The sequence below is a fragment of the Megalobrama amblycephala genome, linkage group LG20 (assembly GCF_018812025.1).
Source record: "Megalobrama amblycephala isolate DHTTF-2021 linkage group LG20, ASM1881202v1, whole genome shotgun sequence".
Taxonomy (NCBI): domain Eukaryota; kingdom Metazoa; phylum Chordata; class Actinopteri; order Cypriniformes; family Xenocyprididae; genus Megalobrama; species Megalobrama amblycephala.
The window spans coordinates 24,753,744-24,778,251 of NC_063063.1; the positions used below are offsets into that span (position 1 = coordinate 24,753,744).

The 24,508-nt window shown below is 36.2% G+C and overlaps 2 protein-coding genes across 3 annotated transcripts in view; both read right to left on the reverse strand.

Annotated features, from left to right (window-relative positions):
- The window catches only part of cep131 (centrosomal protein 131), a 28,332-nt gene extending 21,982 nt beyond the window's left edge, over window positions 1-6,350 (reverse strand). For both annotated transcript variants that reach the window (XM_048170400.1, XM_048170399.1), the window contains exons 1-7: window positions 6,193-6,350; window positions 5,228-5,422; window positions 4,775-4,869; window positions 1,750-1,861; window positions 1,466-1,593; window positions 1,152-1,256; window positions 830-1,006 (exon numbers count right to left, since the gene is read on the reverse strand). In XM_048170400.1, the coding sequence (XP_048026357.1) occupies window positions 830-1,006; window positions 1,152-1,256; window positions 1,466-1,593; window positions 1,750-1,861; window positions 4,775-4,869; window positions 5,228-5,416 (806 nt within the window). In that variant the 5' untranslated portion in view covers window positions 5,417-5,422; window positions 6,193-6,350. The remainder of the gene's footprint in view (window positions 1-829; window positions 1,007-1,151; window positions 1,257-1,465; window positions 1,594-1,749; window positions 1,862-4,774; window positions 4,870-5,227; window positions 5,423-6,192) is intronic.
- Window positions 6,351-6,605: 255 nt separating this feature from the next.
- rnf213b (ring finger protein 213b) overlaps window positions 6,606-24,508 on the reverse strand; it is a 37,993-nt gene continuing 20,090 nt past the window's right edge. The window contains exons 40-63 of the mRNA XM_048170384.1: window positions 23,387-23,569; window positions 23,162-23,307; window positions 22,785-22,884; window positions 21,567-21,678; window positions 21,042-21,240; window positions 20,744-20,934; window positions 20,495-20,617; window positions 19,740-19,850; window positions 19,316-19,558; window positions 19,140-19,221; window positions 19,002-19,036; window positions 18,617-18,865; window positions 17,845-18,010; window positions 15,630-15,715; window positions 15,238-15,474; window positions 15,011-15,143; window positions 14,821-14,904; window positions 14,253-14,433; window positions 13,613-13,814; window positions 13,430-13,507; window positions 13,014-13,211; window positions 12,804-12,893; window positions 8,831-9,006; window positions 6,606-7,476 (exon numbers count right to left, since the gene is read on the reverse strand). Coding sequence (XP_048026341.1) covers window positions 7,341-7,476; window positions 8,831-9,006; window positions 12,804-12,893; window positions 13,014-13,211; window positions 13,430-13,507; window positions 13,613-13,814; window positions 14,253-14,433; window positions 14,821-14,904; window positions 15,011-15,143; window positions 15,238-15,474; window positions 15,630-15,715; window positions 17,845-18,010; window positions 18,617-18,865; window positions 19,002-19,036; window positions 19,140-19,221; window positions 19,316-19,558; window positions 19,740-19,850; window positions 20,495-20,617; window positions 20,744-20,934; window positions 21,042-21,240; window positions 21,567-21,678; window positions 22,785-22,884; window positions 23,162-23,307; window positions 23,387-23,569 — 3,541 coding nt within the window. The 3' untranslated portion in view covers window positions 6,606-7,340. The remainder of the gene's footprint in view (window positions 7,477-8,830; window positions 9,007-12,803; window positions 12,894-13,013; window positions 13,212-13,429; window positions 13,508-13,612; window positions 13,815-14,252; window positions 14,434-14,820; window positions 14,905-15,010; window positions 15,144-15,237; window positions 15,475-15,629; window positions 15,716-17,844; window positions 18,011-18,616; window positions 18,866-19,001; window positions 19,037-19,139; window positions 19,222-19,315; window positions 19,559-19,739; window positions 19,851-20,494; window positions 20,618-20,743; window positions 20,935-21,041; window positions 21,241-21,566; window positions 21,679-22,784; window positions 22,885-23,161; window positions 23,308-23,386; window positions 23,570-24,508) is intronic.

The window sequence follows — 24,508 nt, forward strand, 5'->3', positions numbered from 1 at the left end:
AGGTATGACCATTTTTTCATAGCAACACAGTTAGAAACTAGCTATGCCACAGCTGTAATATAAATCTTTAGTGAAAAAATCTATTCCCTTAACAGATTATCTATTATAAATTCTACAACTAGTCAAAATTTGCCACAATAAATACAATAGACCGTGATAAATTCTAGTAAATGTGGTCTTCATGAGTTTAAAAAGTTTGTGGGATGATGTTTTCCCCCCTTTTTTCATCCGTCATTTTAGTAGCTGTTTTAGATCATGTTCGACTTTCTCCATAGCGTTTTACTATCCTCAAAAGAATGCAAATGGTGGCACATTTTATCATCGTCACATAGGAACGGCTCGTGCAAATCTTAACACTTTTGGAGCGCGCTGGTGCTCCTACAGTGATTCGCGCGCCACTCATGCAGAATTAAACAATTGGGCTTCAGTCACAGTCATATTGCGCAGACAATTGATCTGTTCAGATCGTACAGCTTATAAAAGCTCAGAACGTGCGATGTATACAATTAATTAATAGCCGGATGATTCTACGTTCCGGTGTGGGCGTTCAGAGTATCGGCAACATGTGAGAAGTGCCGGTGCGCGAGAAGTGCCGGTACTGCGTACCGGTGCGTACCGGCCCACTTCGAGTACTGACTGTTACTACTAATAAAACCGATCTCTGGGGGCCCCAAAAGTGCGTGGGCCCTTAGAATCGTCCTAACTTTTCCCCCCTTAACGGCACCCCTGCTGAAATGTCTCAAAGGCCAATCAAACATTTGTATGAAGATGATCATGTAAAAAAAACAACTCAAGTGGAAACATATGGAGGCTGGAAAACACTGCTGACCTTTCGGCCTCCTCCTCAGTCACCTCTCGTCTGCGGGGCTGACCTGGGCTTCGGGGGCTACGGGAGGCGTTGTTGTTGGAGCTCGATGACGCAGAAGAGAAATTCTTCTGAGACTTAGTAAGAGAACCACTCACATCCAGAGTTGAATCATCATTTACTGTGGCTTTGATTATGTTACTGTTAAAATAGAGAGAGGGAGAAAACTGTAAATGTGTAAGCCTGGAAACAGCATACTCAAGCAAAATAGAGCCTTATTTAGAGGACTTCTGTCTAAGATTAGTTCACAGAGCTGTGCAATCATTCAAGGTCATAATGAACCTACTTGAAGGAGGGTTTCTGATTGGAGCTCTTGGGAGTGAGGGGTTTCTCTGAGTGGTTGTTGTGGAGGATGGTGGTCACCGAGTTACCCACAGCTGCTTTATTGCTCCTGAAAGTCAACACACAGACATCCTAAATATTCACATACATTTTTTCCAATCACTCTTCTCCCTAGGGCATGCTCATGCTTTGATTGACAAGCACAAAAAAGGCGTAAAGTGAATCCGTTGTCAGTGACACTGTTGTCATGGCAACATGAGAGTTTGAAAGCTAACCATTAGCACAGTGTCTAAGCTGCAGGAGAAAATGGCCTCCCACCTGTTGTTGGCAGTGAAGTTGGCAGCCAGAGAGACGCCAGCTTCCCTCTTCTTCATTCCTGTGGGAGAATCCATACTGCAGGTACTGTGAGAGCTGCTGGGCACAGGGAACACTCTCGGCTGATCATCCTGAAGCAAGACAGTCCACATGACTTTTAATCTTACCATTGTTTAAGGCCTCCTGAGTTCACAGGTTTTGTCAAATTACTTGTCATAACAATCAGAAGGATCTGACAATCACAATGACATGAGACATAATAAAGTAGTGGATGAGTTGGACAGTACCAGGATGTTCCAAGTGGTACGGTCTTTGGACGTCTTGGAGAGACCAGCCAGTTTTCTACGTCCATCAGAGCTGCTGTTGAACAGAGCCAGGAAGTCTTCTGTGTGGCCTTCACTGCAATCAGACGCAGAGAGAGAGAAAGACAGGAAGGAAGGAAAGACAGAAAGGTCAGAGTATTACACACCAAACACACATGAGGAACATATAAACACAACACTAGACCAATAATACCTACACTTCCGTGAATGTTTTCAAAAGAAGTCTCCGAGGCTGCATTTATTTGATCAAAAGTACAGTAAAAACAGTAATCTTGTTAAATATTCTTCTTAGAATTTAAAAGAACTGTTTTCTATTGCAATATATTTTAAAATGCAATTTATTACAGGGATTGCCATTACTCCAGCGTCACACGATTGTTCAGAAGTCATTCTAATATGCTGATCTGGTCCTCAAATAATATTTCTTCTTTTCATGAATGTTGAAAACAGCTTAATATTTTTGTGGAAACCATGATACATCTTTTAGGATCCTTTGATGAATATAATGTAATAAATGTAATAAAAAAATTGTTTGTAACATTATAAATGTCTTTACTGTCACTTTTAATCAATTTAAAGGGATAGTTCACCCAAAATTTAAAATTATACCATGATTTAATCACCCTCAAGTCATCCTGTGTATATGACTTATGACTATATTGTGTATATCTTATTCAGATAAACACAATCAGAGTTATATTATAAAATATAATGGTAGTGAATGGCACTTCTGACTTTGAAGTTCAAAAAAGTGCATCCACCCATCATAAAAGTAATCCATACGGCTCCAGGGGGTTAATAAAGGCCTTCTGAAGTGAAGCGATGGGTTTTTGTAAGAAACATAGCCATATTTTAATCTTTATAAACTACACCTAGGATGGCTTGAGGGTGAGTAAATCATGGGATAATTTTCCTTTTTGGTGAACTATCCCTTTAATGTGTCCTTGCTGAATAAAAGTATTATTTTAATTCATACAAACCAAACTTTTGAACAGTAGTGTGCATGGTTTAAAACTTTTTACAAAAAAAGTGTCCATAGTGCAACTGGCACATGCTATGAATTAATAGTTGTTGTATAGATTTTGTTCAAATGCCTCTTATAAATATTAAGCATTACCAAGCCCAGGTTTCCCTTCTTTAGAACAAAAATAGATGCAAATCTAGTGCATAATCTGAGATTCATCTCCAGTAAAACCAACCAGACTATTTAGGCTAAACATATCAGATGAGCATATAAAAAAAAAGGTTCCTTTTTCAGAGCTGACAACAGCTGCACTGGGCTCCCAGCAGAGGAATGCTACAGCAGAGGCTGATTTTAAGGACGCAGATGTCCATAAGCATATGGCAATCGCATCCCTTAACATTTAAATCGCATCAAATGTTTAACATGATGTTCACCCCTATGTCTGACCCACCGGCATCTGTGCTAGCAACTTCAGTATGCATATGTGAGTGTTTTGGGGGTGTAAGGGGCGCCTAGCATCAGCTGGTCCAATGAAAAGCAATTCAAGGAACTACATTCCTCCACGTTTCCTCTTTTTAAGCGATTCAGAGGGAAGAGAGGTCACGGAATGACAGTTATTAAACACCAGAAGGAAGGGGGAAGGGGTATTGGGTCGTTCCTTCATTTAAACCCCTCTGTGGCATCCCAGGATGCAGTGGGAGGGGAGGGCAGGACTGGCAGCTGCCGGACAAAAGAATTTCAGCATGCACACTTCTCCTTTCACTGCGTCCTCATTTGAGCGAAACCGGAGACCCTGGCTCTCCTCTTGACAAAGCTGAACCCAGCCCCCTCTTGCTTGTCTAGTGCTGCAGCCACCGGGCCACAATAGCTATTGTCTGGGGAAAACCAAATTCACTCAACCCCCAGCTGTTGCTGCTTTAAGGGTATAAACCCCCAACCTCCACGTCTAGGAGGTGATCAACCAGGCATACCAAAGCTTGGGTGAAGTGAGTGCATGCAGGCATGTGCACTAGACATGTACGTGCACAAACACGCCATCATTGCTTTAAAAAAAAAAAAATCATACATGTTGAATAAGTTGTCAGCTAACCTCTCACTCAGGTCCCTTGGGGATTATCCATTCTCAAGGTCTGAATAGGACAGCTGGCACATGTTGATGGGTGAATCTCACAAAACATTTTCATATTTCATCCCAAAATCAAAAGTTTCTTAAAGACCTTTTTTTTTAGGTCCTTTTAGGACCAAGAATTTATATATTTATTTATTTATTTGCATTGAGACAGTAAATAAACTATAATTAAGCAGATTTTCCTCTCAAATTCTCATTACCGTAATGCAAAAAGAGTGTTATAACTGTATAAAAAAAGTTTTAAATAGTTATAACTGTATAAATCTGTTATAAAAAATTAGTACATTAATAATAATATTATTACATTAATTATATATTAATAATACTAATATAATTATTCAAATTTATGCTGATTTAAATATTTAAAAAATATATTTTTATTTGTTTTTTCCATTAGATTCTCATCAATGTAGTATTTTTAAACAGTATTATAGTAAACAAACATTGCATTTTGTAATATAACAAAGGATAAACTAGAAATTACAACATACTATGATGTATAAATACTATAAAACTTCATATATAAGTATTAATTTGTGCAATAGAGGTAGTTTTCGAATTTTGTTTTTCCTAATGTGCTATTAATGTTGTGTATTTGATTGTCTTGTATGTGCTGTAAAAAAATCTAGCATGCAGCAGAACAATTTGGCCCTAATGGGGGCAGTAAAGTTTTATAATACAATATAATATAATTTTTTGTGCAATTTTTTTTGCACTATGGTAATGAGAATTGAAAAGAAAATGTTTAATTGTTACGAAAATAACGTCAAAAGCAACCCTAAATATAAAGATCCTAAAAACAGGCTTAATTTTATTACGTAAAATAAATGTAAAAAAAACTCAGCAGCACCAGAAGAGTCAAATGGCATGCAAAGGAATGACAGATGGTTCTGTACCTGAGGCTTGTGTTGGCCTGCTGGTTCACCTGTGTGGTGCTGTTGGACCGACGCAGGTTCTTAATTGCTCGTGAGCTTCCCAATCCAGCATCAGTCTGCCAACAACAAGGAGTGCAAAACACTTATAATATTAGGCCTACTGCAGACTAAGAACAGGTTTAAAATGGAGCATCTCTCACTTTAAAGGAGCAGTTTTACACCACGCCATTTGGTTATAACATTAGAGGTTATTGAGGTCCAAACTGCACTGTAATATTTTATTACTTTCTGTCTGTTCTGACACACAAAGTTATCATGGCTTTTTAGGTGACTTGAAATGTAGTGCAGGAGTCATATGTATTACTTCTAATATTGTGCTTTTATCTTATGACCATCACCGTTTATTTAATTCGCTTTATACAAGGGACACCTACTGCTATATTTATTGATCATTACACAGCCAAACAGACTCACCAAAGTGTTTCGCTTCCCCCGGCCGTCACTGGCCACAGACACGGATATGGATCGAGAGAAGTGTTTTCCAGGTGAAGCACTGCTGGGTCTGCGGCCCATTGCGAGCTGAGAGCCGGTCAGGCTGAGGTCCAGTACGTCTCCAGCTGCTCCGGTCTGGATGGACGCGGATGGACTGCGAGTTGTATGCATCTTAAGCTGATGAGCACAAAAGAGGATTCAGTCATAAGAATAAAAATGGTGCTTGATACTGTTAGGATTCCCACAATTTCTGATTAATGAATTTACAATGTGATTACTAAATATAATTATTTTATATACATTATACATACACTGATTTAATATTTTAGAGCATAAATATAAACATGTTTATTGACTATAAACATTTCCATCAATTTTAGATCTCCCTGGAAAACTTAAAGTTCAGTTTCCCTTATATTTCCAGGTTTTCCATGATCCTATAGATCAGAAGCAGGTGGAATACACTAATTATTAGTATTATATGTCAGCACTAATACTGTAGAAGATGCTGTTGAACCGCACAGGTAAAGTCATGCGCAGCTCTGTCTCTATGGTAACAGATTCAAAGCATCAACACTGTCCATCATATATTAATACATTTCTAAACACTGTTTGGCTTATCTAAATAGTAAATAAACCTCAATATGACAGTCTAGGACTTTCTATTAAGATCGTCTAACAGTTTAAACACACAAAAACAAGGACATTTAGGCCTCCTCCGGTATCAACTCAAACCTGATGAAGGTCAATACACAATACACAGCCTCTGTGAAACATGCAAAAATATAAACGAAGATGTTTCATTGAATAGTTACTGTGTACTACCACAGGATTGCATTGACTTGGCTCAGCTATGGCGAAAGTGTCTTTCTTGCACCACTTCTTGGTGGCTTCACATGATAAACACGACGAAAACAGTAGGATTAAACTGTCAATCCATTGCTTACCTTCTCTAAATCGTCCACATCAGACGAAGAAACTGTCTTTATTCAAATAAGAGCGTCGTTAATCCCGTTTGGAGCGTCTGACAGTGATTTCTCATCTGTCTCCAACTCCACAGCGCAACATCTTCTCATTGGCAACCAGAAAACATACAGGAGCTCCGCCCATTGAGAATTTTCATTGGTGGAGCGCCGAGCGTTCCGATGTTCTGATTGGCTGTTTGGATGTGTCTTTCAGACATGATGGCTGAAAGAGGCGTGAAGAAAAGGCAAGGTTGGTAGGCGCGCTGCACAGGCGGCAGATGTGGTGTTAATTTGAGCTACTGAGATAAATAATTTACTGACTTCTTGTAAGGGAGTTTTACATGTGACACGCTAATTAAGCCAATAAGTATAACTATTAAACATGGCAAAATGTATGTATTTATTGAACGTTTTTATTAATATATTTTACATTTTTCTACCCCTCAAGGCTGGGGTAGAAACTGTTAGTAAAAATAAATGGACAGTTTTTGTATCTCTTGTACACAAATTTTTCACAATGTAAATGCACTGTAGATCAGTAATACAACTTTATTTGGTCCTGATTAATAGCAAAAGTAGAATGAAGCAAAATAAATGAAGGTGTTACAACAGTACAATATTGATCAATTAATTCTTGGTCTCTGAATCCAAGTCTAAACAAATCTCTAAACAATAAAGTGCTTAACAATACTGACATATTCAAAGTCTGGTAGCACTTTATTTTACATTCCTGTTCCCTATGTACATTCAATGCACTTATTACAGTAGCTAATTACAATAACTTAGGTAATAATTAAATAATAACCCTGAACCTAACCTTAACCCCTGTAATTACCATATATAACCCAGTATTTTCTCAGGAAAGTACACATACTGTAAAATAAAGTGCAACCCAAAGTCCTAAAAGAGTTAACAGAAATTATTTTAATCAATTTAATAAACAATAAAAAGCCAAGCCAAGAAAGAATTAGGATGTTGCCTAAAAAAGCCAGGAAAGATTTAGGATGTTGGAATGAGTCCTATACAACAGAAATAACAAAGACGGCAACATCTGACAACATAATCAACAAAAGTAGTCCAGATCTTTTCACATATTATTCATTTTGGTTCAGTTGATTCAGAAGAACATTTCAATGTTTGAACTCCACCGCAAGCCTCCAGATGTCTGCTGCTTTAGCCAAAGTAATGTCGTCTGGAAGACTATCTAGACCAGGAAAAGATGTGATGTTCTTCTCCTCCAAATGAAATTCCATGGTGGACCTGATGCTATGTGGTGGAACACAGAAAGAGAAAGGAGGAAGGGTGTTCAGTGGTGTGGTTCAGGATCAACAGTTAGCTTTGGATTCTATTGTTCTCAGCACACGCATTCCTTTTCTTTCCGACCAGCTGCCTGCTCAGTAGGTGACCAGAACAGGGCATACTGACAGATGGGAGCCTGGAGGGGTCAAAGTGTGCCTCTCTTGGGTCTAAAAGCCCACAGGTCTCCAGGGAATGACTAGGTCTGGGAGGTCTGCATTGTTGTGATTGAAAGTGCCCATTCTGGGTAAAACTAAAAAGACCCTTATGTCTCTTTTTGTCGTAGGTACTAAATGCTCTAAGATCTTTTTAAGTGTATTTGCTTTGCATGCCAGAACATTTCCTGACTTTTTATTTTGAGAATAATTGCCCTGAACAAAGTCATTTGGAATTGGATTGATGTTTTCAATCACAAGCCAGATATAAAAAATTATGTTTCAGTGTCTTAAATGAATTCTTATTCAGATCTTCAGAATACGTGATTGGCATTTTGCAGTATATTTTTGTATAATGTTTATTGTATAACTCATGATTTCTTATAACAAAAGTTTTCAAATAAATATTTCATGTCCATTTATTCAGTTCTTTGGTAACTAACCCAAATATGTGGGATAAATTAGTGCTATTGCAAATAATTATTGTGAAATAAACCTCTTCAGTGTCATAAGACCCCTTTGCTTTGTATCAGGGTCCTGATCCTTCTGTGAAGGTTTACTGTGTGATAATAAATAAGACTATAAATAAGATTAAAGACGCATCTCTTTAGCCAAGCATTCACATAATGCATCTCATACCAGATTAATTGCACATGACTATCTTTGCTTAATGTTATGAACAGCAGCTACGCTAATTATTCTCCATTTGCTTTTCTGTTTTGCCTCGGGACACCCGCTCATTGCTTCTACGTTCAGTTAAACTGCTAACAGTGATTGTAAATTAATTGCCTAAATTACTACATTATTTGCTAACTGCATTCTTTAAATTGTGATGTTGACATGCATTCTCTGTAAAGCTGCTTTGAAATGATATGTATCGTGAAAAGCGCTATACAAATAAATGTGAAATGTGAAATGAAATGAAATGTAATAAATGGCTGACTGTAGTTATCTCTTATGAAATTTACATTTAAAAAGACTGCTAATCAAATGCCAAGCATTATGTGAAAAGTGGTCAGGCCATTTTAGTGGCCATTTTGCCTTTTGTGGTCATTTTGCCTCATCAAACCCCACTCTCACAAATGGTGAGCCCAGAAGGCTGCCATCCAGATGGCTAAATTGCAGGGTAAATAAAAATAAAAATGTTAAAAAATAAGATCAGTTCTTACTCCCAATGCGGAGCGAAGCCGTCTTCCACAGTGCTGTTGGTCTTGAGCTGAAGGATCTCATGTAACTCCAAAGAGAAAGTGTCAATATCTGTGAGCCCAAGGAAAACCTTCACTTGCTTTCTTTCCTCTGAATCCAGTCTATCTCTGAATTCTTTGGACAATTGCTGGAATGGATCCTGTAAAATTGTAAAGTATTTAAAGTAAATTAGAGAAACCATAATACACCTGACCAATAACATCATTAATGTGTTCTGGAATGAAGCAAGAAAAAATGCCATAATGTCATCTTTAAGTAATATTTTCCAGCTATTCAGAAGAGCCTGGGTTAAAAGTCTTTGAACTGTTGTTTGTGGCACACGCTCTCTTATTAAAGCTTGGCACACTCTGACCAACACTCTCGCTTGGATTTACAACTCTCGTTTGTCCACTCTCTCTGTTGTTTAGGGTCAATCAGAGGAGGTCAACAGAGGTCACTAATAATGGAGTCAGTTTAGTGACAGGCTAAATAGATAAGCAGAAGGGGGTAGGGGGGTTGGGATTAGATGCCTGTACAGGGTATGCACTGTGAAAACATTTATTTTAACAGAAATTATTCATGCATATACTAACATTCAAACGTTTGAGGTTAGTAAGATTTTTTTTAAAATAAAAGAAGTCTCTTATGCTGACTTTATGCTAAATATTATTACAATTTTAATATATTTGAAAATTTTATTTACTCTGGTGATGACAAAGCTGAATTTACAGCAGTCATTACTCCAGTCTTCAGTCTCACACAGTCCTTCAGAAATCATTCTAATAAGCTAATTTGGTGCTCAAGAAATTATTATTATCGGTTGTGCAGCTTAATATTTTTTGTGGAGAAAGTGATGCATTTCAGGATTCTTAGATTAAGTTAGAAAGAACAGCATTTATTTGGAAAATAAATTTTGTAACATTATAAATGCCTTTAATGTCACTTTTGATCAATTTAATGCATCCTTGCTAAATAAAACTATTCATAAAAATTTTAGTCCAAACCTAGTGTATTTTATACTAAGGCAGTGGCTAAATCGTAGTTAGAGTCTGTTTATACTTAAAAAGAAACAGCAAACAGTGCCATATACTATATGCACCTCAGTGTATTGTAGTATTTTATAAAAAAGTATGCAACAATAACACATTCAGCATATATTATTATATTTATCATAATCATAAATGGATGCTACTTTATTGGGACATTACTCATACAGTACTTGACATCACCTCTCCTACACCTACCTCTAACCCTACCCCTTAAACACTTCATTCCCACTAACAAATGCCCGTTATAGGCACTTTATTTCCACTTTTTGAATATTTTAAATAAATGCTACTCTGAGCTGATTCAAATTTGGGTAGGTCGTGTCAAAACTTATCACCACCCACTTTATTCTCCATGCCACTGATTCTGTCATCAGCAAAATTTCTTTTGTAATTTTGCCTGGCTCAATCAGATTAAAGGTGGGTGTAACAAGGCAGAATATTAGCACTTGGTGTAAATAGACACTCCGTTTATACTAAAGAAATGATGTTGAGGGCTATACTGAGAACATTTTGTTATGATCAAAACCTGTGTTAAAGCATGCTTCCTACTGGCTCAGTGTAAACTTAAGTAGGGAGATCAGAAGAAAACAAATGCTATGAATATAATTACTTCATATTTCAGGTGTAAAAATACTATGTGATTGCTATGTGTCTTAAAGGATTAGTCCACTTTTAACCCTTATAGGGTCTTTGGGGTCTGCACAGACCCCAAACGACGTTTGCTCAAATAAAAAAAAATATTCTCTTTGTCCAAATGACATGAAACTTTGTACCGTTGTTAACACTTTCTAGATCTACAAAGAAAAAAAAAAAATCAGAGTGATATCTTGTTTTTATGTTAGTGTAAAAAAAAGGGTCACACTCAGGGTCTTCGGGGTCTCCACAGACCCCAGGCAATAAAATGTAATTTTGTTATAAAATAACTGCTTTTTAAAAAACAAATGTAATTTTACTCTGTTTATTAATGTTTTTACTTCATATTTGTGCAGTTTTTGGAGGATTTCTCGTATCTTTTAAATTTATATAAATAAATTAATTAATTAATATTTTTACAAAAACAGCTTTTTATGTAAAATTCACTTTATAAAAGACCCACATTTCTAACTTTCATTCATGGGGATAACATGGATAATTTGACATGGTTTAGTGTAAGATTTTTGCCCATCTTTTGAAAAATGCAGTTTTAAAAGTAAAAAAAAAAATCACTTTTACCAGTAGATGGCTGCAGAGCTCCACTATTTGCTATGTGCTATCTGACTGACTGAAAGACATCTTTTCATAAGTTTTTTTTTGTTGGATTCATATCTAAATGTTATGAAATCACAATTATAACAATAAAAAACTACTTTTTGTCAAAGTTTAGCATTTTTTGTACTGAAAAAAATTAATTTTTCCAAAATGTTGATTTTGAGGATGAATTTTGTCCATTTTCACAGTGGAGTCTCATCATAATGTAACAATATTGAAAAACTATTTTTTTTCATTACAAAAAATACTAAACTTTGACAAAAAGTACCCTTTATTGTTATAATTGTGATTTCATAATATTTAGATATGAATCCAACTGAAAAAAACTTATGAAAAGATGTCTTTCAGTCATTCAAATAGCACATAGCATATAGTGGAGCTCTGCAGCCATCTACTGGTAAAAATGATAGTTTTTTTACTTTTAAAACTGCATTTTCCAAAAGATGGGCAAAAATCTTACACTAAACCATGTCAAATTATCCATGTTATCCCCATGAATGAAATTTAGAAATGTGGGTCTTTTATAAAGTGAATTTTACATAAAAAGCTGTTTTTGTATAAAAACCTATTTTAAAAAAATATTTTTTAATTTATTTATATAAATTTAAAAAAATATGATAAATCCTCCAAAAACTGTACAAACATGGAGTAAAAACATTAATAAACAGAGTAAAATTAAATGTTATTTAAAAAAACAAGTATTTTGTTACAAAATTGCATTTTGTTGCCTGGGGTCTGTGGAGATCCCGAAGACCCTGAGTGTACTTCCCAAACGAAGACTGCATAAGGGTTAAATAAACTTTTCCTGATAATTTACTCACCCCCATGTCATCCAAGATGTTCATGTCCTTCTTTCATCAGTCGAAAAGAAATTAAGGTTTTTGATGAAAACATTCCCCGGATTATTCTCCTTATAGTGGACTTCAGTGGCCTCCAGACGGTTGAAGGTCAAAATTACAGTCTCAGTGCAGCTTCAAAGGGCTTTAAATGATACCAGGCGAGGAATAAGGGTCTTATCTAGTGAAACGATCAGTCATTTTCGAAAAAAATACAACTGTTTATGCTTTATATACACAAAATATCGCCTCAAACATACTTCCGCTTTCCGCATTCTTCAAAGCGCTTACGCTGTGTGTCCTACCCCTTCCCTATTCTACTTACGGAACGAATGTGGCGCCAGTTTCAATTTTTTCCGTAAGTAGAATAGGGAAGGGGTAGGACACACAGCGTAAACGTTTTGAAGAATGCGGAAAGCGGAAGTACGTTCAAGGCAAACTTTTGTGGAAATATGTATATGTGAAGCATATACAGTTGTATTTTTTTTCGAAAATGACCTATCGTTTCGCTAGATAAGACTCTTATTCCTCATCTGGTATCGTTTAAAGCCCTTTGAAGCTGCACTGAAACTGTAATTTTGACCTTCAACCATCTGGAGGCCATTGAAGTCCACTATAAGGAGAATAATCCTGGAATGTTTTCCTCAAAAACCTTAATTTCTTTTCGACTGATGAAAGAAAGACATGAACATCTTGGATGACATGGGGGTGAGTAAATTAGCAGGAAAAGTTTATTTAAAAGTGGACTAATCCTTTACTGATATACAGTACTATGTGTCCTTCTTGTATGTTTTACATCACAGCTAGGCTGAATGTCAAATTACCTGTCCTTTCCTCCTCATCTGTTCACTCTTCCAGCAGGTAAGGAGCTGCCAGGTGGCTGTGCACTGACTAAGCCGGTTCTCTTTTAAAGCCTGAAACCAAGAAGCGTGGATTTGAATTACAGAATCACATGGTGATACGCACTGATAGTAGTGGCAAATACCTGCGTGGTTAAATTTGCTTTAAGTTACTACTTTAAATACACGCCTCACCTCAGCTATGTTGCTTGAAATCTGCTGGTGCATTTTCAAAGAGTCTGTCAGATATGACAGCAGCAGGGCCTGTGGGTCTCCTCCAGTTTTACCTAGGAAACGAAGTCCAATCTCCACGGTATACACTGCATCACACACATCAGTGAATGAACGCAACATTGATCTCATGGAGCTGAGCAGAGAGCCCTTTAGTGGTTCCTGTCAATCAAAAAGGAAAAATGAGGCTTCCTTAAGAAGAAAAAGTGCTTTCAGTTAAAGTAATATTCAAGTGGACTTTCAATTAAATAAAAATATATTAATAAATAATTATATTATATATTTCTACAGTATGTCACCATTAACATTGTCATTTACTCTGCTGAGGCCTACTGTTTTTGATAAAATGAATGAAGTGCAAAGAGACTGAAGAAAATTACCTGAGGTATTTTGGCTCTGACCTCATTGAGGACTTCTATAAAATTCTGATGGCGTCTTCTCAGATATTTATCAGTGTCCTGCATTAAATTTTTAATTATGAATTCTCAGTGTTTAGTAACCAAAGAATCTGGTCATATATTGAACACCAGTAGGATAATAAGGTTTAAAATGAATGGACTCACTGTTTGAATGCGTGGCTTGCTTGCAAAAAATCGTCTGCTGAGTTCTCTCTCAATAGCCTGATGATCAAAGGAGCTCACTGTCTGCTGACCCTTCTCAAGTGTGTAATGGCAGTTAGCTAACACCAGAGGGAGCAACTCCCGCTCCGGGTGACACAGGGCAAGTTGGCTCTCGGACAGCGCCACCAGTGGAACTTTATAGTCACTGTAAGATAAAATGCAACGAATTGGCATGCATCAATAAGACGATGAAAAACATTTAGGGTGCTTCTCAAAAGAAGGCCGCATCCTAAGGCTGCTGATCTCGGCTGCCACATCATCAAGCACTGCTGAAGGCCGTCTCAATTTGAAGGGGGGGAGGGAACATGTGTGACGTAACTTACGAGACCATGTCATTCTAGCATCTAATGCTGAGAAGGCCTCTAGCCTCTACACCTCTAACTTTAGCCTACACACCTTCGAAAGACTGGACTCTTCAGTTAAAATTGTCACCACAAGTATGGGTTAGAATGTGTTCTTCTTTTACATTGTTACTATATATCAAATAAATGCAGCCTTGGTGAGCAAGAGACTTCTCAAAAACATTAAAAAATCTTATCAACTAAATTTGAATAGTAGTGTACACTCTTTCGCAAATACACACCTGTCTTCCTGGTGACAGATTTTTCTGGCTTCTCGCACAAGACTGTTGTGGGTTTCAGACAGAAGATCTATGACTGCGTGGAGACATGAGCCTGGTCCCCGACGACTCAGGGAGAGAAACTGGCCAGAGCTTTCCTTAGTTAGGTCTTTTTCACAAAGTGCACGATCCAAACCCACTGAAGCTGAAATAAAAAAAAAAACAACTCAGCAGGTTAGCCAAGTTATTGTGTTTTCTACATAGGGGTGCACAAAATATCGGTCTGTTATCCATTTTTCATTCTGTACATTATAACATTGTGCTGTTATAATGATGTTTAAATTCACTTGTAGCGTTTAATTGTTTTAAGCATTTGTAAATGTTTTTTTTTTTATCTAGACAAAATAATATAGAATTTAACTTTGTCCATTTTTTAATTTTATATAATATTGTCCATTTATAACAGCTGGTATAATAATCATAGGTTTGACTCACAGGAAACACACATAAAGATAAATGCTGAATGCACTGCAAGTTGCTTTGGATAAAGAAGCATCTCATAAATTAAAAATGTAAACCTCTAACAGCTTACTGTTATTGGATATTTCCGTTCTGAGTTGGTTCCACACCTTCATGAAGATCTCTACTCTTTCCGACAATAATTTCTTCTGGTGGCCTATATTCAGTGACACAAATTACAGTACAGTAATGTTACATATACACAAAAGCTTCATAAATCAATCAACTAGCTATCTCCACCAGTGAGTATACTCATGACAGACCAGCAGGAATACTGTGCAGCAGTGAAGCGATGGTGTGGGTTTGGGTCTCAGAGCCTGAAGGAAGCACTTTCATTAGATCAGACAACAGGGCAGCAAGAGCCGGCAAATGGATCAGCTGTCGTATGCAGTGCACCTGATAAACACAAACACACACGTGGATATACATTTGGCAACTTTTGTAATGTGACGCAAGGACCTGGATAATTATATGTCTTCAGCTAACGAACCTTATTGACAAAAATGGTAAGCAGGGCTGCTTGACTCTGGTGTATTTGCTGCGATAAGCTTTCCACAGTTAGGACAGGTGAGGGGCTCCAGAAGGCAGAGTGGTGAGTGGGGCAATTAGTGGGGAGATGAAGGATTTTTTGAGGGTCTCCCCTCAGCATCTTCATCAGGGGGCTGTTAGAAAGTCGGTTATCAGCTGCAATCAGGTCCTGTGCATTGCCCAACATCCTGTTCATATCCTGAAAACAGAGACAAAGGTTGACCAAAGCAAGTATATGCAGTTATATGACTAAATATTTATACTCCCTTAATTTTTTAGGAGTTAATCAGTGTTTTTCAAAGATTCATGGTTTAATGTATTCCCTTCTTGAGATTTATCTGTATCAAGACTGACCTGTAAAACAGGATCGATGACTGTTTTACACACTGTACTCTCCCACTGCTCTCTGGTTTTGCGTGAAGACAGATCCACGCCAGCACCTGATGTAGAGGAAAAAAATTTAGGTTCTCTGAATGCACACTTTTTTTACCAGTTATGTTACTATTAATTAAAACTAAAAGTATTAAAAATAGTTTTCTGAAATTGAAGTAAAGCTGAAATAACATATAAATATTGGATAAAAAAACTTACACAAAAGTTAGCTGTGGCAACTAACTGAAATAATGTTTAATTTGAAATACTAAAATTACTAAACCTAAAACTTAAAAAAAAAATAAAGCTATACATTAACATTAAAAAGTCTAAAACTAAAAATGACAAAAGCATATGACAAAATTACAAAAACTTCAACCACAATTAAAAAAAATATATTAATAAATACTATAATAGTATATATATATATATATATATATATATATATATATATATATATATATATATATATATATATATATATATACACACACACACACATACATACACTACCGGTCAAAAGTTTGGGATCGGTAAGATTTTTAATGTTTCTAAAAGAAGTTTCGTCTGCTCACCAAAGGTGCATTTACTTAATTAAAAATACAGTAAAAACAGTAATATTGTGAAATATTATTACAATTTAAAATGACTGTTTTCTATTTGAAAATATTTGAAAATGTAATTTATTCTTGTGTTGGCAAAGCTGAATTTTCAGCATCATTACTCCAGTCTTCAGTGTCACATGATCCTTCAGAAATCATTCTAATATGTCAATTTGCTGCTCAAGAAACATTTATTGTTTACAATTGTACAAAATATTTGTGTACCATTTTTTTTTTTTTCAGGATTCTTTGATGAATAGAAAGTTCAAAAGAACAGTGTTTATCTGAAATCTAATCTTTTGTAACATTATAAATGTCTTTACTGTCACTTTTGATTTATTTAATGCATCCTTGCTGAATAAAAGTATTAATTTCTTTAATTTATTTTCAAAAAAATAAAAATAAAAATTCTTTTGAACGGTAGTGTAAAATGTTACAAAAGCTTTGTATTTCAGATAAATGCTGTTCTTTTGAACTTTCTATTCATCAAGGAATCCTGAAAAAAAAGTACACAACTGTTTTCAACATTGATAATAATAACAAATATTTCTTGAGCAGCAAATCATCATATTAGAATGATTTCTGAAGGATCATGTGACACTGAAGACTGGAGTAATGATGCTGAAAATTCAGCTTTGCCAACACGAGAATAAATTACTTTGTAAAATATATTAAAATATAAAACAGTTATTTTAAATTGTAATAATTTTTCACAATATTACTGTTGTTACGTCCAATGTCTTGTTTAAGTGTTTTTGTGCAGGAGAAGGTGTGGCCTGCGCAGAGGTCCTGATTGGTCTGGGCCCAATTGACTGATTCCTGCTCCCGTGATATAAGGACCACCCCAAACATCTTATGTGGCCGACTTTGTGCCATTTTGTTTGTTGTTTTGCTTTGTGTTCTTTTGTGTTTATGTGTGCTTTGTAGAATTTGTTTCTGTTCAGTTTGAGTTATAATTTGCTTTTGTCTTCAGTTACCTTATGTAAATATTATTTGTAAATAACCTAAGGGGAAGTAGGGAGTGTGACGCCATTTATTTTTGCATATATCTTTATTCTATGTTTTGAGTTAAGGGAGTTAGGGAAGTTACTTTGTAATTTTCTTTGATGCTCTTTTTTTTTTTTTTAGGGAATTTAGAGGGTATTTAAATTAGTTACTTTTGTTTGTTATTTTGGCCTGGTCCACTCCTGAATTTAATCCCTTTGTTTGTTTATTTTCATTATATTGTGTTAATAAATCTACCTTTGTTGAAAATTTTATCATCGAGTGAGCACACATTCATTTATGTTACTGCTGGCCCTAGACGGTCGTAACACTGTTTTTACTGTATTTTTAATTAAATAAATTAAGCCTTGGTGAGCAGACAAAACTTCTTTTACCGATCCCAAACTTTTGAGCGTTGTGTGTGTGTGTGTGTGTGTGTGTGTGTGTGTGTGTGTGTGTGTATATATATATATATATATATATATATATATATATATATATATATATACACAAATACTGAATTTTATTCAAACCAGGTAACAAAGTAAAATGCATGCAACACTGTCTAAAGTTCAAGAAGGTTTAGCTTTAGTCAAGATTAATATGGATACCTGAGGTGGTCTGTAGAGACCTGCTGAAGATCAGATGAATTATAATGGCAGTGTCGTCCATGTTAAGATTCAAAGTCTTCCCAAGAACCTCCATGTCCTTCTCAAGATGTTGCCAAAGGAATTCGCCAACATCATAAACAGGTGGTTTGATCATATTTCTGATGCCCTGTGAAGAACCAAGGCCTTTAGAAATTTGCTTATTAGCTCATTTGATAACGCTAGTGGCCCACTAACTGACTTGAAGTAGTTGGCATTATTTAGATAAGAGTTTAAAAAACAAAGGGAGTTAGGCCGTGTGTCCACCAAAGCTTTTTTTCAGAGGCTAACATATTTTTCCAATTGTTTTCAATGGGAGTGCCACGTTTTTAAAACGGATAACGCATAACGAGGCCCTGAGCGTGTATTTCACACGTGTATTTTTTTTTTTTTTTACCAGTCGCAGAGAGTTAAAGAATGTTCAATTTTGGGTAAAACACAGTGCTCATCACTGTCACTTTGTACCCAGCCGTCCAATCACAGTGGAGGAGGGGCGGGACAAATACAACACCGACCAACCTCCACATTCTGCTTGTACAATGTCAACAGATGACAACAACAAGCATAATAACAGAACAAAGCACTCTCAAGCGCTCACAGCTAGTGTTTTCAGCAGAGCACCTAGCGTTTTCAGCTGGCTAAAAATGCTTTGGTGGACACACGGCCTCAGCATGCAAAACCAAGTCTAATGTCAACTTTTACACACACATTGCCTTTAGGATTCCTTCTTTTTTACCTGTTGTTGATGAATGGCCCCTTGTAACATGGCCAGGTGAAGACATAGACGGAGGACACAAGACTGTGCTAGAGTGATAGTTCTGTTTGGGGCTTCAGACCGGTTTTCAGCTCGCCCCAGTATATGTCCAGGTTGTGTCAGGTCTCTGACTCTATTGACTGGTGTAAAACCTTCCACTGGGGTATGGTTCAGGCCTCCTATAGGCACTCCACAAGTGTCACATCGTGACGTAGCCACTGGTTTACCACACTAAACAAGTGGAGAGAAATACAACAATCACAAAAACCTTTATAAAAAAAATTTGCTCAGCAAAAAAATCATAATCCTTTCCCAGACCACATTATCAATTCATTCAAATGAAAATGAGCAAAAATATACATCTCACCCCTGCCACAAAGCTTGGATGTCCATTAGAACAAACTATAAGGTAGGAATGAAAATCAAATTCTTTTAGTTAGGTGGCATTATTATTATTATAGAAATATTATTATTTTCTTTGTCTTCATGGACAGGTCACACTCACTGTACATCTGCAGTCTTTCCTTGTTGAGCCACTGCTGGGCCTCACTGGTATGGTCGTCAGGCATTGTGGGTAGGAAGGCTTCCTGAGGATGAATAGAGAAGCATGGCTATTTTAATAATCATCCTGATCAATTTAAAAACCAAAATATGCATTATTCAATAAGTAGTGGTCCTTACTGTCATTTTAAGTGGTTGAGAGGCGATGTTGTAGAGGGGATTGAGCAGTCTGTTTCCACTGTAAAACACTGCGCACGCATGCACTAGGAGCTCCAGTATAAGACGACGCTGAGCAGGTACACCTGCACTGAGACTCAGGTTAGATCCTGGACCTCCAATCTGATTGGATAAGAGAGCGGTGCAAAGCTCTCTAGCATGTCCTGAGAAGTTCTCTCTAATAACATCCTCCAAGAAGCTGAACTCCTGTTCACAGAGAGGAAAACTTAGTCTGCCAGGAGTGTTTTGCATATTTTTTTCTGAATCTCATAAAGGCATTTATGCTCAAACATGTTACTATTACATGCTAGATAAATTAAAAAACATGTTTAAATGTTGATAACTATGTGAACCTGTTGCCATTTCAAATGTAGTCCTATATACTTACCTGTGCTTGAGGATATATAGCTCTTTCAGGTGACATGAAGCGACAAGTGACCTGCCTGAACACAGCTAGAGTGAGCAGGATGTTTTTCACTGGGCCAGAACAACCCACTGCCTGAAAAGAAAAAAAAAAAATTATAAAACTGTTAACACTCAAGCTCCAGGGACATTCATTATAGACCACCATTCAGAACTTTGGGATCAGAAAGATTTTTTTTTTTTTAAGAAATTGATACTTTCATTCAGCAATGATGCATTAAATTGATCAAATGTGACAGTAAAATATTATTTACTGACATTCTAAGACATTTTATTTCAAATAAATGTTCTTTTGAACTTCCTATTCATCAAAGTATCCTAAAAAAGGCATCACAATTTCCATAACAATATTAAGCAGCACAACTGTTTAACATTATTAATAATAAGAAATGTTACTTGAGTATCATAACAGCATATTAGAATGATTTCTGAAGGATCATGTGACACTGAAGACTGGAGTAATGGAATAAATAACATTTTTAAATATAATAAAATAGAAAACACTTAGAAAACACATTAGAGACTTCTTTCAAAAACATTAAAAAAATCTTACTGACCCCAAACTTTTGAACAGTAATGTAACATTATACAGTGCATAAACAAACAACTCGGCACTCTCAATCATATTATTAATTAGATATACAACATAAAAATGTCTTATTTTGTAAGTGGTTTGCTCACACAAAAATGTTTTTGTGTGTATTGTTAATAGACACTGACCCTTAGAGCATTTTTGAGTCCATTTGTCGTGCCTTCCTGCAGTGCTTCTCCCACTCCATCTCTAAGAATGAGGTAAGACTGACCACAACACAAAAAACGATCCACCTCTGCAGGAATCAGCCTCTGTAAAAGAGAAAATAACAATGATAATAGAGCAGCTACAATTTTTCCAAACTTAATTTTACTATATATAGTATACTATATACACTATAAACACCTTAAAAGCAACATCATTTTGAGTGGACATACATGAAGGCGTAGTATCTCAGCAGGAAATATCCATTCATAATCAGTGCTGTTGATCAGTGCTTGCAGACGGTCCATGCCAGCCTGCCTGTTGAGTGCTCGAAAAAGGTAAACTCTGTACCAGTCATTGTCACAGTATTCACACACAGCCTTGACCTGCTCCAAAAGCTTTAGCTCCACTTCCTCCAAATTATCTGGAAGACACCAAACATATGGAAATATTCCACAGTTTTGCAAATGTTATCTACTGTTATTCATTTAAGCATTGCAATGAATTAGTCAGACCAGAAGACCCTCTTACCATTTTTTTGGCCGATAGCTCTAGACAGGATACGGGCAGCAGAGTCCAGACACATTCTGAGGCGAGCCATAGACAGTAGAAACTCAGCTGGGTCATTCTGTCTGGAAGGTGTCTGTTTACGAGCCAGTCGGCTAAGGAAGCTTGAGTTCTCCTTCAGATGTTTATGATCTTCATTTAATCCAGAGCAAAACAGGGAATCCTGAAACATACATCTGCTTTTAGAGACAAGCATGCACATTTTTAAATAATAATTAATGTGGCTGAAAACGTATTTAGTGCATTTCTATGCATTTGCTTAGGTACTCTAGATCGTTGCTAGGGCATTGCTAGGTGGTTGCTTACTGGCCCAAAACAAATGAGTCTTTACATATGGTCCATGGGTTGTCCACAGCAAGTATGATCACATTTGATGAAACATTCTTGCCCATGGCACAAAACGGATTAAGCGCCAAACTTTAGTACTTGAGCAATAGTAAAAGTGACACTTGCCATTATTGAGTACAAAAGGGTGAGATTATGACACACCTGGAAACAGTTAACAAAGAGTCGGTAGAGTTCAGTTCTGTCCTCCTGGTCCAGAAGGTTGCTCTCCAGGTCTTCTAAGTACCTTTGAATATGCTTCTTCACCTGTTTGAAACTGAACAGATTATCTTATTTTAAACTGTTCTTTATAATGAGCAAAACTCTCAAAACAACAATGAACAGAAAACTCACTATATACTGCATATTTAAAGGTGCCCTAGAATTAAAAATTGAATTTATCTTGGCATAGTTAAATAACAAGAGTTCAGTACATGGAAAAGACATACAGTGAGTCTCAAACACCGTTGTTTCCTCCTTCTTATATAAATCTCATTTATTTAAAAGACCTCCGACGAACAGGCGAATCTCAACATAACACCGACTGTTACGTAACAGTCGGGGTGTACGCCCCCAATATTTGCATATGCCAGCCCATGTTCAAGCATTAGACAAGGGCAGGATGTCTAGATGTGGACAGCTGAATCATCAGACTAGGTAAGCAAGCAAGAACAACAGCGAAAAATGGCAGATGGAGCAATAATAACTGACATGATCCATGATAACATGATATTTTTAGTGATATTTGTAAATTGTCTTTCTAAATGTTTCGTTAGCATGTTGCTAATGTACTGTTAAATGTGGTTAAAGTTACCATCGTTTCTTACTGTATTCACGGAGACAAGACTGTCGTTATTTTCATTTTTTAAACACTTGCAGTCTGTATAATTCATAAACAACTTCATTCTTTATAAATCTCTCCAACAGTGTGTAATGTTAGCTTTAGCCACGGAGCACAATGAAACTCATTCAGAATCAAATGTAAACATCCACCATACTTACGCGATTAGACATGCTGCGTGACAAACACTTTGTAAAGATCCATTTTGAGGGTTATATTAGCTGTGTAAACTTTGTTTATGCTGTTAAAGGCAAGCGCGAGCTCCTTGGGCGATGAGCGTGAGCATTTAAAGGGGCCGCAGCCTAAATCGGCTCATATTTAATGATGCCCCAAAATAGGCATTTAAAAAATTTATTAAAAAAAATCTATGGGGTATTTTGAGCTGAAACTTCACAGACACATTCAGGGGACACCTTAGACTTATATTACATCTTTTAAAAAGACGTTCTACGGCACCTTTAAAGTTATACACAAAATGTCACATATGTCTGGTGTGTTAAAGTGTATGTACTGTATGTGTGTTTGTGTCAATATTACAACACCTGTATTGCAGAAGGAGTTTAGGCAGCACAGAGCGCACCACAGGACTCTGGTCAACACATTCCAAAAATGGGGTGAGCTCTCTGGTCTTGTAAACATCTCCTGTAATGTTCATAGACATGTAAACATAAACATTATAAATATATCTTGTGGATTATAACTTAAATTTCAGTTTGTTTTTCACACAAAGCTGTCGTATGATTTCAGAAGACTTGGAATACAGAACATTGCATGGACCCCTTTTATGATATTGCTAAATTTACATCCTTTTTGAAGCTTGAAAGTTCCAGCCCTTATTTATTGTAATTGCACTAAAAAGTAAAAGTAAATACAGAAATTTTATTTTTAGATGGAAAATTCCACATGGAAATTCACCCACCTTGTGCCGAGATGAGGAGAGAAAAAAGCAGTTCCACCAGGTCCTCTGGGGGGTCTTGTTTTTCAGTCAGACAGAAGCGAGAAACCACCTCCAGGAAAAACGTGTTACAGCATTTTCTTATCTCTTTATGCTGCTTCAGGGCTAAGCTGTAACAGACAAAAAATCTGACTTTACACTACAGTCTATATAACTCAGCGGTTTCCAAGAACAAGGAATTAAACTCACTCTATGGTTGTGGAGACAATAGGCCGGAAGTTGTTTGACAGAGGTTCTCTGCAGATGGGACAGGACTCCGCTCCTCCTATCTCCATAGATCTCTTCAGACAGGACAGGCAAAACACATGCTCACAAGGAAGAGAAGTGGGCTCTGACAGTTCTAACAGACACACAGAGCACTTCATACCATATCTATGAAAAAAGAGTATACAGAAATAAACAAAGGTTATAATTCATTCAGTAATGCTTAGGTCAAGTAATATGCAGATTTAAAATAAAATAATATATTTAAATATATTCAAATAAAATAGTTTCAAATAAATAATAATAATTAATTAGGAATATAAAGATACCCTCATGTCACAATTCGATACATTTAACGATACTGAACTCATGATACGATATTATTGCGATACTCCAAGACCTAGTAAAAGGTTAATAAAAATTGATTAAAATTGATTAAAATTCTAAATTTGGTATTACATTGGGGATGGAAAAAATAGGCTTGGACTTGGCGCTGGTAACCCAATATACAGGACAATGGTGACAACAGAATAAAAATATTCATGATTCTGACTCTGAAACAGATTTATTTAATTCAAATATGTCAGCACTCTGTCACTGACAAGATATATTTAAAATAATGTAGGCCACTTTTTACTGGTAACATCTGGCATTATCAGGACCCAAAAATATTCCCCCAATGAATTATTAAACATTATATTCAACAATATATAGAGTAGTTGGTAAAACTTTACAATAAGGTTCATTAGTTAACATTAGTTAACATGAACTAATAATGAACTGCACTTACACAGAAATTATTAATCTTTGTTAATGTTAATTTTAACATTTACTAATACATTATTAAAATCTTGTTAAGATTAGTTCATGCACTGTGAACTAACATGAACAAACAATGAACAACTGTATTTTCCTTAACTAACATTAACGAAGATTAGTAAATACAGTAACACACGTATTGTTCATGGTTAGTTTATGTTAGTTAATTAACTAATGTTTAACTTATGAACCTTATTGTATAGTGTTAGCTAGTAGTTTAATATAGTACTGACACTAAAACTCTGTAAACTTGAAGTTTTACTCACAGAGTAATTTTCATTTTGGGTG